This window comes from Hyla sarda, chromosome 3, assembly GCF_029499605.1.
Source record: "Hyla sarda isolate aHylSar1 chromosome 3, aHylSar1.hap1, whole genome shotgun sequence".
Lineage (NCBI taxonomy): Eukaryota > Metazoa > Chordata > Amphibia > Anura > Hylidae > Hyla > Hyla sarda.
The window spans coordinates 351,365,508-351,380,668 of NC_079191.1; the positions used below are offsets into that span (position 1 = coordinate 351,365,508).

The following is a 15,161-nucleotide window of genomic DNA, read 5'->3' on the forward strand; positions in this document are numbered from 1 at the left end:
GTCCGGGCATGCTGGGAGTTGTAGTTTCACAACAGCTGGAGGCCCCCTGGTTTTTAGTACACAGTATTAGTTTTTATATGCTCTGGCCGGCCCCCGCCTGCAGCCACACACGGGAGCCGGCCCGGGCACATAAAAAGAAGTATTACTAATCCTATCCCGGAGAGCGCAACCCCCCCCCCCCCCCAGATGTTGCGGCCGGCCCCCCCCTGCACCGCCCACGAGTGCCTCTGCCACTGGCAGTGTTTGTAACTTGTGCTGTGGGCGGGCAGGGGAGGTGGTCATTATCGGCACATTTTTTGTTGTTTCAGCATTTTGCCGAAATAGCTATTTTCGGCCGATATGTATCGGCCGCCGATATATCGGTGCATCCCTAATATATATATATATATATATATATATATATATATATATTAATGCGCTGCAGGGGGCATATTATAAATGCACTGGGGGGCTAGATGTATAGGCTATATGTCTGCCCCCACAGCGCTTTTTATATAGATATGGCCCCCTGCTACTCACAATGTTCATTTTAAAAACCCAGTGGAGAGCCCTGAATGGCTCCTCAGTACTGGCCATTCAAATGAAAGTAAAAACACATGATACATCGCAGAGGAGCAGAGCATGCCGCACACTCCCCTGCTTAATAACTTCTGATCGCATTGGGTGTCAGAAGTGAGACCCGCTGCGATCAATCCCTCAGCCCCTGTACTACAACCCCCATCATGGAACAGACTCTGTTCCATGATGGGGGTAGTAGTACAAGCACTAATGTAGTCTCCCCAGCCATCCGCAGACTCATGCAGCCAGGGAACTACTACTCCCATCATGGAAACAAGTCTGTTCCATGATGGGAGTAGTAGTAGTCCTTGCTGCAGGAGTCTGTAGGTGGCTGACTTTTCATACTAAGGGATGAAAAACTGATGCTAAAGGATGCCACAGAATGTCATCCGTTTGCATCAGTTTGAATCCGTTAGTAGTATGGTCCGTTTAGGGGAGAAAAACGGGACGGAAGTAAACGGCCGTGTGAACGATATGGTAAAAAAAAAATTTGTTTATTATTAAACAAATATCTGAAAATGTAAGATTTTCTGAGGTTGTAGAACAGTGATGTCATCTCTGTGGAGAGGCTGGAGGGCGCTGTATCTTCAAATGTTGTCAGATTGGATCACAGAGATGTCTTCTCTATGGAGAGGCTGGAAAGCGCTGTATCCGATGTGTCGGCTGCTGCTAATCTACTACACTGAGGTCTCCTCACCAGATGAGTCTTCAGGAGAGTCTCAAATGTTATAGATGTTATTGGGAAACTACATAGAAAGCAAAGAAATAAAGACATATTTAGTATTTGAGCAATAGTAGAAGAGTATGAGAAGAGGAGATCATTGAAGTAAAGTTCTTACCTCTAGAGAGTTCCCCAATAGATGTTATTGATGTTCCTGGAGAAATAGAATGCTATCTCCTCCTCTTCCATATCCAGGTCATATCGGCCATTACACAAGATCCATCGGTATCATATGCGAATTTCATCCTCTTTGGCTCAGGATCAGACATTTCAATATCCTCAGGGAATTGTCTCCCCTCCACCTCCATGTCCTCCGGCTGTGATGTTGAAGCCGGGGTTGATCTGGGAGCCAAAGCAGGTGCAGATCTTTTGGCCGGTGTCGGCTGGTATGGTATAGCCGGTCTGGTGGTGCCCTGGGTCACCTGGTCATACTTCCGCTTTACTACACGCTTTCCACTGCTCGCCATCACTGCTGTGATACAACTCCCTCAACAAAGTCAGGGCTGCAGCCGTTTTTGTCAGCCCCAAGATTCTATAGAGTTATGACATCACATGTGTGACATCAGTGGACATGGCCACAGCACACACAGATATTATCATCCTTAGTATCATGTGTATCTGCACTGGGCTTAGTACCGTATATACTCGAGTATAAGCCAAGTTTTTTAGCACGATTTTTCGTGCTGAAAACGCCCCCCCCCCTCGGCTTATACTCGAGTGAACTCTCCACCTGTCAATCCTTTTCAGTGGTCTTCAACCTGCGGACCTGCAGATGTTGCAAAACAACAGCTGCCAGCATGCCCGGACAGCCATCGGCTGTCTGGGCATGCTGGGAGTTGTAGTTTTGAAACAACTGGAGGTCCGCAGGTTGAAGACCACCGCGGCCTTCGTCATCATCTAGACCCCCTTTAGTTTTCTACTCACCTCCCCTTGGTGGGAAGGAAGGGTGAGCTGGTCAGGGCCATCTATGCTGCAGGAACCGTCCGGTGGGGAGGGATAGTCGTTCCGGCCCGTCCATCTTCACCAGGAAGCCCTCTTCTCCACTCCGGGCCGGCCCCGGACTAGTGACGTTGCCTTGACAACGACGCACAGGGACGTCCCTGCGCATGAACGTCCCTGTGCGTTGTCGTAAAGGCAACGTCACTAGTCTGGGGCCGGCCCGGAGCGGAGAAGAGGGCCTCCCGGTGAAAATGGACAGGCGGGAACGACTAATCCTCCCCACTGGATGGTCCCTGCAGCATAGATGGCCCGGACCAGCTCACCCTTCCTTCCCACCGAGGGGAGGTGAGTAGGAAACCAAAGGGGGGGTCTGGATGATGACGAAGGCCCGGCAGTGGTCTTCAACCTGCGGACCTCCAGTTGTTTCAATACTACAACTCCCAGCATGCCCGGCCAGCCTGTGCTGTCCGGGCATGCTGGGAATTGTAATTTTGCAACATCTGGAGGTCCGAATTTTGAAGACCACTGATTGAAGGGATTGACAGGCGGTGATGATGAAGGGGGGGAATGATGAAGAGGGTGAAGATGACAGTGTGATGATGACGGGGGTCGTGATGATGACGGGGGTCGTGATGATGACGGGGGTGTTAATGACGGGGTTCTGGATGATGTCATGGGGGGAGGGATGATGTATTTCCCACCCTAGGCATATAGTTTAGTCAATAACTTTTCCTGGGTTTTTGGGGTGAAATTAGGGACCTCGGCTTATATTTGGGTCGGCTTATACTCGAGTATATACGGTATCTACATTATACTGATTATACATGATGACATTATAGGATGGGCTTTTTTTGATCCAATTGCTATATTAATACAGATCTACAGAAGATTTCATGTTGTGTAGAAAAATACCGGTTACTTATACCGTATATAAGCCAAACAGGCCGACAACCATGTACGTGTGGCTGTGAGATATATATAACTCAATGGGGGAGATTGATCACTTCCCATGTAGAGGAAGAGCGGTGCAGTTGCCCATAGCAATCAATCAGATCACTTCTTTCCTTTTTAAAAAGGCCTTTGAAAAATAAAGTAGTGATCTGATTGGTTGCTATGGGCATCTGCACCGCTCTTCCTCTACACAGGCTTTGATAAATCTACCCATATGCATGAGTGTGTACATATGTATTTATGTGTCTATGTTCCAGCATAACTTCAAATGGCTGAAAATATTTTTATGAAACTTGGTCACATGTTACTTATGTCAAATAAAAATATACGGTAGTAGACTTAAATGTAGGGCTGCATGATATATCGCAAATGCAATCGAATCGAGATTTTTGCTTTTTGTGATATGGCGATACAGCCCCCTGGGAAAACATGTGATTATCTGCTCGGGCTGGCTCCAATGGCGGGGGGCCGGTCAGAGCAGGTAAAAACTAATTTAAATACTAAAAGTCAGTGTTTCCCAACCAGTGGGCCTCCTCCAGTTGTTGCAAAACTACAACTCTTAGCATGCCTGGACCGGCAAAGGCTGCCCGGGCATGCTGGGAGTAGTAGTTTCACTACAGCTGGAGGCACCCTGCTACAAAAACACTGAGCTAAGGGCGCAGGGAGAAAAATAAAAAACCTGCTCACATGTCCCGGTCCCTGCAGATTCATCTCCGTGCGCTCCAAGGTGTCCTCTCTTAGTACAGTAGGACCTTTCCCTTTTCAGCCAATCACTGGCCGCAGTGGTGTCACGTGTCAAGCCAGTGATTGGCTGATGGGGAAAGGTCTTGTACTGCAGCAATACACTAGGTTTCCCGGGTCCCACGGAAGATTTGAAATCCGCCCGGGAAACCCAGTGTATTGCAGCAGTACAAGAATACAAGAAAGTGACAGGAGGGGGGAGGAGAATGTGACAGGGGGGATGTGACAGAAGAGGGGGATGTGACAAGGGGAGGAATGTGACAAGGGGGGGGGGAGAATGTGACAGAAGGGGGAGGGGGATGTGACGGGGGGATGTGACAGGAAGGGGGGGAATGTGACAAGGGAGGGGAGAATGTGACAGGGGGGAATGTGACAAGGGGGAGGAGAATGTGACAGGGGGGATAATGTGACAAGGGGGAGGAGAATTTGACGGAGTGTGACAAGGGGGAGGAGAATGTGACAAGGGGGGGTGACAAGGGGGGGATGTGACGGGAGGAGAATGTGACAAGGGGGAGATGTGACAGAAGGGGGGGGATATGACAGAAGGGGGGGAAAGTGACAAGGGAGGGGGAATGTGACAGGGGGAGAATGTGACAAGGTGGGGGGAATGTGACGGGGGGAGAATGTGACATGGGGAGAGGGGGAATTTGACAAGGGGAGGGGGAGAATGTGACAAGGGGAGGGGGAGAATGTGACAAGGGGAGGGGGAGAATGTGCCATGGGGGGAGAATGTGCCATGGGGGGAGAATGTGACATGGGGGGAGAATGTGACAAGGGGGGAGGATGTGACAGGGGGGAGAATGTGACAAGGGGGAGGAGAATATGACGGGGTGTGACAAGGGGGAGGAGAATGTGACGGGGGAGAATGTGACAAGGGGGAGGAGAATGTGACGGGGTGTGACAAGGGGGAGGAGAATGTGACGGGGTGTGACAAGGGGGGATGTGACAGGAGGAGAATGTGACAGGGAGGAGAATGTGATGGGGAGGAGAATGTGACAAGGGGGAGGAGAATGTGACAAGGGGGAGAAGAATGTGACAAGGGGGGAATGTGACAAGGGGGAGAAGAATGTGACAAGGGGGAGGAGAATGTGACGGGGAAAATGTGACAAGGGGGAGGAGAATGTGACAGGGTGTGACAAGGGGGAGGAGAATGTGACGGGGTGTGACAAGGGGGATGTGACGGGAGGAGAATGTGACAAGGGGGAGGAGAATGTGACGGGGTGTGACAAAGGGGAGGAGAATGTGACGGGGTGTGACAAGGGGGGATGTGACGGGAGGAGAATGTGACAAGGGGAGGAGAATGTGACGGGGTGTGACAAGGGGGGATGTGACGGGAGGAGAATGTGACAAGGGGGAGGAGAATGTGACGGGGTGTGACAAGGGGGAGGAGAATGTGACGGGGTGTGACAAGGGGGGATGTGACGGGAGGAGAATGTGACAAGGGGAGGAGAATGTGACGGGGTGTGACAAGGGGGGATGTGACGGGAGGAGAATGTGACAAGGGGGAGGAGAATGTGACGGGGTGTGACAAGGGGGAGGAGAATGTGATGGGGTGTGACAAGGGGGGATGTGACGGGAGGAGAATGTGACAGGGAGGAGAATGTGATGGGGAGGAGAATGTGACAAGGGGGCAATGTGACAAGGGGGAGGAGAATGTGACAAGGGGGGATGTGACGGGGAGGAGAATGTGACAAGGGGGAGATGTGAAATAGGTGATGGGCATAAAATAGGTGATTTTTTTATTTTTATTATATCGCAATCGCACATTTTCCCCATATCGTGCAGCCCTGGTATTGTGTATGTTCTAACCAGTATTTGTTTTATCCATGCAGCGTATCTATTACCTCTCTCTGGAATTCTACATGGGCCGCACTCTGCAGAATACAATGCTGAATTTAGGAATGCAGCACGCTTGTGATGAGGCTATATATCAGGTACGTACAGCAGGATATTTATCTACATATTGCTTTTTATATAGAATCAAGTGTTTACTGACGTTAGGATCAGTTTAAAGGGGTACTCCGCCTCTAGACATCTTATCCACCTATCCAAAGGATAGGGGATAAGATTTCTGATGGCGGGGGTTACGCCACTGGGGACTTCCCCCCCACCCCCTGATCTCCCTGCTGCACCTGGCATTCATTTAGAGCATCAAGTGCAGCTCTGGAGGCTTGTGACATCACGGCCATGCCCCGCTTGTGCCATCACGGTCACACCCCCTCAATTCAAGTCTATGGGAGTGGTCGTAATGCCCCCTCCCATAGGTTGACATTGAGGGGGTGTGGCCGTGCACGGGATGTCTGGGGTGCCGCAGACGAGATCGCGGGGGTCCCCCTTTATGACTGTGTTCTCATCTGCATAAAGGCACCATAGCAAATTGCATTACATTGGATGAGAAGAATATTGCATCATGTAGCTCTATTTTTCCTGTCAAAAATAAAAATAAGACTACAATGGGACTTGAGTGATCTTTTGAGGCACTGTCGAGTGCTGCAGGTATATGTCATGTGGTAGTGTCAGCACTCCATCATTTTTTGTTTTCTTGATTCCATGACAAAAAAGACAACACAGATGACAACACGGATGTGAACAGAGCCTAAGTATTGACATTCCTCTATCAAATAAGTGAAAGGTTGTTTTCTAAAAACTGCCTTCTCATAATGTACTTTTATTAAAGGGGTATTCTGGGTTTATACATCTTAACAATATCTCACTGTGAAATCCAGTGGATTGTTTTTGTTATTGCAGTGGAAGATATTTACTTTGTGCAAATTAGGGCTCAAACCCCCTAAAAAAAAAAAAAATGCAAACTCATACCAGGTTAACCTCCTACCAAGTTGCGTGCCACAGCAATTTTTGCTTTCATAGGTAGAGGTAACCAAGCATTTTATGGAATAGCCTTTAAAGGGGTACTCTGCCCCTAGACATCTTATCCCCTATCCAAAGGATAGGGGATAAGATGTCTGATTGCAGGGGTTCTGCTGCTGGGGACGTGACATTATGTGACGGGCGCTGCCTCCAAGATGGGGATGTCACGCCACGCCCCCTAGTGATGTCACGCCACGCCCCCTCCATTCATGTCTATGGGAGGGGGCGTGACAGCCGTCACGCCATGCCCCCTCCATTCATGTCTATGGGAGGGGGCGTGACAGCCGTCACGCCATGCCCCCTCCATTCATGTCTATGGGAGGGGGCGTGACAGCCGTCACGCCCCCACCCATAGACATGAATGGAGGGGGTGTGACGCCACTAGGTGGCGTGGCCGTGATGTCACATCCCTGTCTCCGAGGCAGAGCCCGGCACAGAATGCCGGGGGCTGCACCAAGATCGCGGGGGGTCTCCAGCGGCTGGACCCCTGCGATCATACATCTTATCCCCTATCCTTTGGATAGAGGATAAGATTTATAATGCCGGAATATCCCTTTAAAGGAATTGTTGTGGAAAGCAGCTGAGACTGAAACAGATAAAGAAGTCATCAGGTAGATATATTTCTTGACATCCTTAAGTTCCCCCCCCCCAGCCTAAAGTGATTGGTATAGGGATTTAGACCAAGATTTATAAATCTGTCAAAAATCTGTCAGGTTTTCCCAAATCAACCAATCACAGCTCAGATAGATATTTAGCTTGCTAAGATATGAAATTTGAGCTGTGATTGGTTGTTATGGGAAACCTGACAGTTTTTGGATGTGTTCACATGTTGCAGTACTGCAACTAATAACCGCAAATTGCCAAAATAGTAAATTACGAATTTCTCCCAGATTTTTCCCTGAATGCAAACTTTTTTTGCACGTCGATCAGGCTGGGTTCACACCACTTTTTTGCGATACAGTTCCCGTTTGCATTTTCAATTTCAAAACCGTATGGAACCGTATTGAAAACCGTATTCCAAAAGATGCACCCGGTTGTGTCCGTTTTGCATCCTGTACGGTTTTGTCAGTTTTTTTTCCCGTACCCAAAACTGTAGTCTACCATGATTTTGGTCCGGGTGAAAAACTGTATTGAAACATATACTTTTTTTTTTTTAACATGGGAGTCAATAGGACCGTACAGAACTGTATGTGCGTACGGTTCCATGCGGTTTTCACCATATGGTTTTTGACTTTGCACAGTTTTTTTCTTGGAATTTCAATCAAACAAGTGAAACTTTATTCATAATGGAGTGAAAAGTTAAAAACGTATGCGTTTTTTTTTTTCTTAAAAAAAGGATGCAACTGGACATCATTTTTCAAACCGTATCTGGATTAAAATGTGTACACACGTTTTGATAAAGTTTAGTCAGGTTTTGTGGAATCCGTTTTTTTAAATCAAAAACCTGATACAGGAACTGTATTGCAAAAACGTGGTGTGAACTAAGCCTTAGTGACGGTACCGCAGTGTGTGAACATGGCCTTAGTCCTGAGGAAGATTGATAAGCTTGGGCCTACTTTATGTACACAAACCCTTTAATCCACCTTCGAAATACAGTGGTCCCTCAAGTTACAATATTAATTGGTTTTGGGATGACCATTGTATGTTGAAACCATTGTATGTTGAGACCAGAACTCTATGGAAACCTGGTAATTGGTTCTAATGGCACCAAAAGGTCATCCAAAAAATAGGAAAAAGTGAGAGTTAAAGAGAAATAAGTAGATAACTAATATAGATAAAGCAAATCCTTACATATAAAAGTAAGAAAGATCTGCTGGGAGCTGTAATCACTGTCTATTTCAGTGTTTCCCAACCAGGGTGCCTCCAGATGTTGCAAAACTACAACTCCCAGCATGCCCGGACAGCCAAAGGCTGTCCGGGCATGCTGGGAGTTGTAGTTTTGCAACAGCTGGGGGCACACTGCTTGGGAAACACTGGTCTATGTAGAGGACAGGAGTTTTTCGGGGTCCTGTACAGTACACAGTGTCCTAAAAAAGTAACATGGAGCCGCCCTCAACTGGTGTCCAGAGGAGCAGGTAACCCTGGTACAGGTAAAGTGTACAGAACATGTAATACCTCCCTGTACTGTAGGGGGCGCTACCTGACACCAGTCAGTGCATGCACTTCAGTAATACAGGGGTTTTACCAGTGAATGCCCATTCTGATTGGTTGGTTCTTCCAGCCATTGGCACGTTTCACAGATCTGGACTGTCTGTACATTGTATGTTGAGTCCAGTTACGATGGTCCAGAAAAGACCATTGTATGTTGAAACTATTGTATGTTGAGGCCATTGTAAGTTGAGGGATCACTGTACTTGTTTTTAGTTTATTATGAGCAGAAATGGAATTTTTGCCATTATGACCGTAATTGTCATTCTTAGGACTATGATCTTTTTATAGATAACTCCCCATGGAGTGTGGGCTCTATTAGGAATATGTGAAGGACAAACATAGCCATATAGCAAGGTCAATGTATCAATCTAATGTAAAAGTGCTTTGACATTGCCTGAGACATTGCAGAATAACAACTCCTATGGGAACTGTTGGGATATGTCCACAGCTCATGCCGGAAAGACCACAACATTTATAGAGGCAGCAACGTAAGCAGCATCCACACGCTGCGGAATAAATCTGCACAATTTCTGCATGGATAATGGGGGAGATTTATCATTGGATTCCTGGCTGTTTTGTGGTTGTAATTGGTGCAATATTGGTGCAAAATTGGTGCACAGTTTTTTATTTATTTTTTTGGGGGTCAAAAGCTTTGCCCCTTTTCATTTAGAAGTTTTAACACTATCTCACTGTGAAATCCAGTGATTCGTTTCTGTTATTGCATTGGAAGGTATTTACTTTGTGCGCCTTTTTTGAAAAAGGTGCAAAATATGGCTCAAACCCCTAAAAAAAAAAAAATAAAAAAAAATTAAATAAAATGCAAACTCATACCAGGTTAAACTTAGAAAAGTTGCATGCCACAGCAATGTTTGCTTTCATAGGTAGAGGTAACAAAGCATTTTATGGAATAGCCTTTAAAGAGGTACTCCGCCCCTAGACATCTTATCCCCTATACAAAGCACAGGGGATAAGATGTATGATCTTGGCTGCGGCACCCCAGACATCCAGTGCAGGGAGCGAACTTTGGCCATTCCCATAAACTTGCATTGAGGGGGCGTGGCCGTGATGTCAAAAGCAGCTGTGATGTCACGAGCCTCCGGCGCTGCACCTGACGCTCTAAACGAATCCTGGGTGCAGCAGGAAGATCACGGTGGTCCCCAGCGATGGGACCCCTGTGATCAGAGATCTTATCCCCTATCCTATGGATAGGGGATAAGATGTCTAGGGGCGAAGTATCCCTTTAAATAGCATATTGCCTCTCATCAAAAGTTTTTTTTTAATCTTTTATAGCTTAATATATATAGATGAACTTTGTAATTGGATTGTATAAAAAATTTTTTTGCAAGTTCTCCCACTTAAAAAGATGAGAGAGGCCTGTAATCTTCATCATAGGTATACCTCAACTATGAGAGACAGAATGAGAAAAGAAAATCCATAAAATCACATTGATTTTTAAAGAATTTATTTGCAAATTATGGTGGAAAATAAGTATTTGGTCAATAACAAAAGTTCCTCTCAATACTTTGTTATATACCATTTGGTGGCAATGGCAGAAGTCAAACGTTTTGTAAGTCTTCACAAGGTTTTCACACACTGTTGCTGGTATTTTGGCCCATTCCTCCATGCAGATCTCATCTAGAGCAGTGATGTTTTGGGGCTCTCGCTGGGCAACACGAACTTTCAACTCCCTCCAAAGGTTTTCTGTGGGATTGAGATCTGGAGGCTGGCTAGGCCACTCCAAGACCTTGAAATGCTTCTTTTTCTGGGCGGTGTGTTTGAGATCATTGTCATGCCAGCCATGTTTCATCTTCAATGCCCTTGCTGATGGAAGGATGTTTTCACTCAAAATCTCATGATATATGGCTCCATACATTCTTTCCTTTACACAGATCAGTCGTCCTGGTCCCTTAGCAGGAAAACAGCCCCAAAGCATGATGTTTCCACCCAAATGCTTCACAGTATGTATGGTGTTCTTTGGATGCAACTCGGCATTCTTTCTTGAGTTTTTACCAAAAAGTTCTACTTTGGTTTCATCTGACCATATGACATTCTCCCAATCCTCTTCTGGATCATCCAAATGCTCTCTAGCAAACTTCAGACGGGCCCGGACATGTACTGGCTTAAACCGGGGGACAAGTCTGGCACTTCATGTTTTGAGTCCCTGGGGCGTAGTGTGTTACTGATAGTAGGCTTTGTTACTTTGGTCCCAGCTCTCTGCAGATCATTGAGTAGGTACCCCCATGAGGTTCTGGGATTTTTGGCAAGTACAAAAAAAGAAAGAATAGATCAGCTCACCGCTTGAATGCAAGGACTCCAGACACAAATTGGCAATGGCACGGAAGCACGGATGCAGGGACCCACCCGTTCCTGTAGCATGCAGGCAAAAGAGGAAAGGAAACCCACTTCTGCAGGTGCAAGTGCAATAAAACTTAACGTTTACTTCATCCCATTAAAATCAAAAACATGATGGAAAGGGAGTTGTGACATGTCACTCTAAAATCGGAGTGAAACGCCATCATGGCAATGACATTACAATACTGAGGGGTTTATATACACATTTGTAAATTACATAGCCCCATTTCAGATACGCCCTCTAGTCTTTTCAGCTGACATCATGTTCCAAAAACAGGTGCTGCATAATAGCGGCCCTTAATGTTCAGGGAACACTCTATAATTCAGAAATAAAGATTTCTTGCCGCATGGTGTGAATACACACCTAGTGTGAATGTTCATGGAAAGTTTGTGTCGGATCATCTTCTCCAGACCATAAGAATATAATATATACTGTTTCAAAAAATAGCTTCTACAAGTGGACAGTCACAACTACATGTTGCATGCAAACATGCGATTATTTTCTGCAGTGTATGAACATACACGAAAGGTCAAACAAGGACATTAGATTAAATGTTTTGCTTTTTACAAGCCCACTATGGTGTTTCTAACAATAGCTTCTTCGAGTAAACATTCACAACTACAAAAAATCCTTATTGCATGTGATCAATAGATAAACAAGGCAAATTTAAAAAATCATTCATTATAAAGAGTAAACAAAAAAACTATGAGGTCCATGTGTACTTGGTGAAATACCATCATGTTAATATGAACATAGTTTCTATTCCCTCATATTACAATATATATATATATATATATATATATATATATATATATACATATACCGTTTGCTCGCCGTTCTTGTGATCATTTTGACACCACGGGGTGAGATCTTGGTTGGAGCCCCAGATCGAGGGAGATTATCAGTGGTCTTGTATGTCTTCCATTTTCTAATAATTGCTCCCACAGTTGATTTCTTCACACCAAGCTGCTTGCCTATTGCAGATTCAGTCTTCCCAGCCTGGTGCAGGTCTACAATTATGTTTCTGGTGTCCTTTGACAGCTCTTTGGTCTTGGCCATAGTGGAGTTTGGAGTGTGAATATTTGAGGTTGTGGAGAGGTGTCTTTTATACTGATAACAAGTTCAAACAGGAGTCATTAATACAGGTAACGAGTGGAGGACAGAGGAGACTCTTAAAGAGTTAAAGGTCTGTGAGAGCCAGAAATCTTGCTTGTTTGTAGGTGACCAAATACTTATTTTCCACCATAATTTGCAAATAAATTCTTTAAAAATCAGACAATGTGCTTTTATGGATTTTTTTTTTAGTTGAGGTATACCTATGATGGAAATTACAGGCCTCTCTCATCTTTTTAAGTGGGAGAACTTGCACAATTGGTGGCTGACTAAATACTTTTTTGCCCCACTGTATACTGTGACTGAATTGGGGAACAGAAATGCTGTTAAAATATGACGTGCCATCTATATCATATTTTCGCTATGATTTTTTTCCCTGAAAATAAAAGCAGCTTATTAGTCTTTTGTATAAAGCTGCTTCCACCATCGATCAGTATGTACAGACATAGTGCATTTCTCCCAGCCAGTCCAGCCACAGTATAATGGTGTTTTATGAAGACTTGCCAGCACTCTGAATTATTTAGTAGAAAGCTGTCAAAATAACACATTTCTGCATGGTTCACTTAAATATCTAAACATAGAGATCAATTTAGAAAATAAGAGCAAAATCAATAGTTATATTTAGATGCCTTATAGAAGTAATTAGGGATCTGATGTGAAGACCTCAACGCTAAAGTCTTATAGCTTTTCTATAGATCTATACAGTGCTTGTTCCGCTCTGACCTGTGCCGAGTGGAAATGAATGGGCACAAAACTTGGCTGAGCACTCCTGCCCCTTCATTATAGCAGTCAGTGTGGTTCCCAGGACCTGAGCCCCCCACTGATCTTGTGACATCTAACTATGATCTGGCCGATGTTTGTTAAAACAATAGTTACCCGTAAAGAAGAAAATTGACCTGAAAAATGGCAGCAAAGATATTTGGTAATGCACAAAATGTCTGCTCCCCATAAAGGAGATAGATCTCCTCATCTTGAGCATCTCTTGCCTGATGGTTGTTTGGTCCTGTCCAGAAAATAGGGGTTGAAGGGGTTATCCACCATAAAGTGACTTAAATTCTTACCTGCCAGATAGTAATGCACATGCTTAGGAAGGATCCATGCTTGTCTTGGGGCCAAATGGCTGTGTTGAGAGACACCTATAACACTGCCGGTATCTTTTTGTGAAATGGTTATTTCCTGTTGGAGTTCCTTCTCTACAACTACAAGTCCTAGGATCACTTGTTTGTAAGTGTAAGGTCATTTTAATCCCACCCCACCCATTGCAGTACAGCTGCAGCCCTGTGGAGAATGATGCTCCAACCATTGAAATTAAAGCGCAACTGTCATGAAATTTTAGTGTAATAACCTGCACACAGCCTTTGTACTGTGTGCAGGTGTTGTGTACAGCAATTATTTTACCTCATATTTGCAGGCTTTTGTGCCGCTAAAAAGTGCTTTTAATCAAAGCCACTGACGGTCGGATAGGTGTGGTGCACACCACCACGCCCACCCACACGCCCACTTTGTATCTCAGTGCTGGGACTGCTGTGTGATTAACATACAGGTCCCAGCGCATGCGCCCTTCAACTAATGTAATGTGCGCGCTGCTGCGTGTCATCCAGCAAGCGCTTGCTCCTCCAGCGAGCGCTCGCTCCTGCCGACGTCTTCCTCCTCAGTGCACCTGCGCAGGGCTAGGTGAAGTGACACGCAGCAGCGTGCACATTACATTAGTTGAAGGGCGCATTCGCTGGGACCTGTGTGTCAATCACACAGTGGGCGTGGCGGTGGCGGGGCATCGCGTACCTCGCACCATGCCTATCCAACCATCAGTGGCTTTGATTAAAAGCACTTTTTAGCCTCACGAAAGTCTGCAAAAATGAGGTAAAATAATTGCTGTACACAACACCTGCAAACAGTACAAAGGCTAAACACTAAAATTTCATGACAGTTGCGCTTTAAGGCATGCTCCCTTTTAAAACCTGACTAGTGATATTATGTCTCAGGCCACACTGCAATTAGGGAAAACCTGAGACGACACTTATTTTGTATGCTGTTAAAAATAAACATGGGGGCAAAGATCACATAAGAATTGAGAGACCAGCCATCAAACACAGGGACAGACACTATATTATGAACTACACTAACTTTACAGCCCCTGTAACAGTCAAATAAAAAATCAAAAATCAGTGAATACCCCTTTAAGTAAACAACAGTGTGCACATTGCCTTATACTGCTTCTGTGGTGAATGTTAAACCATGTTTAACATAGAGCTATAAAACATAGTATTCCTAATCTAGTTCAAGACGTTACTTTCACATGCATCTACTCTTTCCCAATGCACGGTTATTTGTCTCCGTCTAGATGCAGGGTCACTCTTCAGCTCGGTTTGTTCCTCTTTGTTCTGATATTTAAGGACCTGGAAGGAAATTGCTTTTTGCTGCCAAGTTTCTTACTCTTTAGCTGTGAGTTATCATTCTAAACAGGAGAGACTGAAGTTGGTTATTGTTCTCCAATGTATTTCCAGCTAGCTGCTTCTCTTTACTTATCATCTGACGGCTTTAACCCTTTCATTGAAACATTCGGAAATCTTATTGAAAAGACCCCATCAGATTGTGAACAGCCTCAGCATTTTAGCTGTATTAGACTTTGTTCAGACAAGAAATGCGCCATGTGTCTGGCTTGTGCCCAATGGGAAGACAAGGAAGCCATTTAGAAGCTTGTTGTTTTAACATTTCTCTGATACGATTCTAATAGTAGCCTTGAAGGATGCCTTCTACAGCCTGAAT

General features: G+C 45.2%; 1 protein-coding gene and 1 long non-coding RNA gene across 2 annotated transcripts in view; one reads left to right on the forward strand and one right to left on the reverse strand.

Annotated features, from left to right (window-relative positions):
- The window catches only part of PYGB (glycogen phosphorylase B), a 122,956-nt gene that overhangs the window by 36,669 nt on the left and 71,126 nt on the right, over positions 1 to 15,161 (forward strand). The window contains exon 2 of the mRNA XM_056567547.1: positions 5,743 to 5,844. Coding sequence (XP_056423522.1) covers positions 5,743 to 5,844 — 102 coding nt within the window. The remainder of the gene's footprint in view (positions 1 to 5,742; positions 5,845 to 15,161) is intronic.
- Positions 1,037 to 1,884, reverse strand: LOC130362674 (uncharacterized). The gene is made up of 2 exons (XR_008891519.1): positions 1,398 to 1,884; positions 1,037 to 1,304 (listed from the first exon to the last, which is right to left on the reverse strand). It is a non-coding gene; the product is annotated as an uncharacterized LOC130362674 (long non-coding RNA).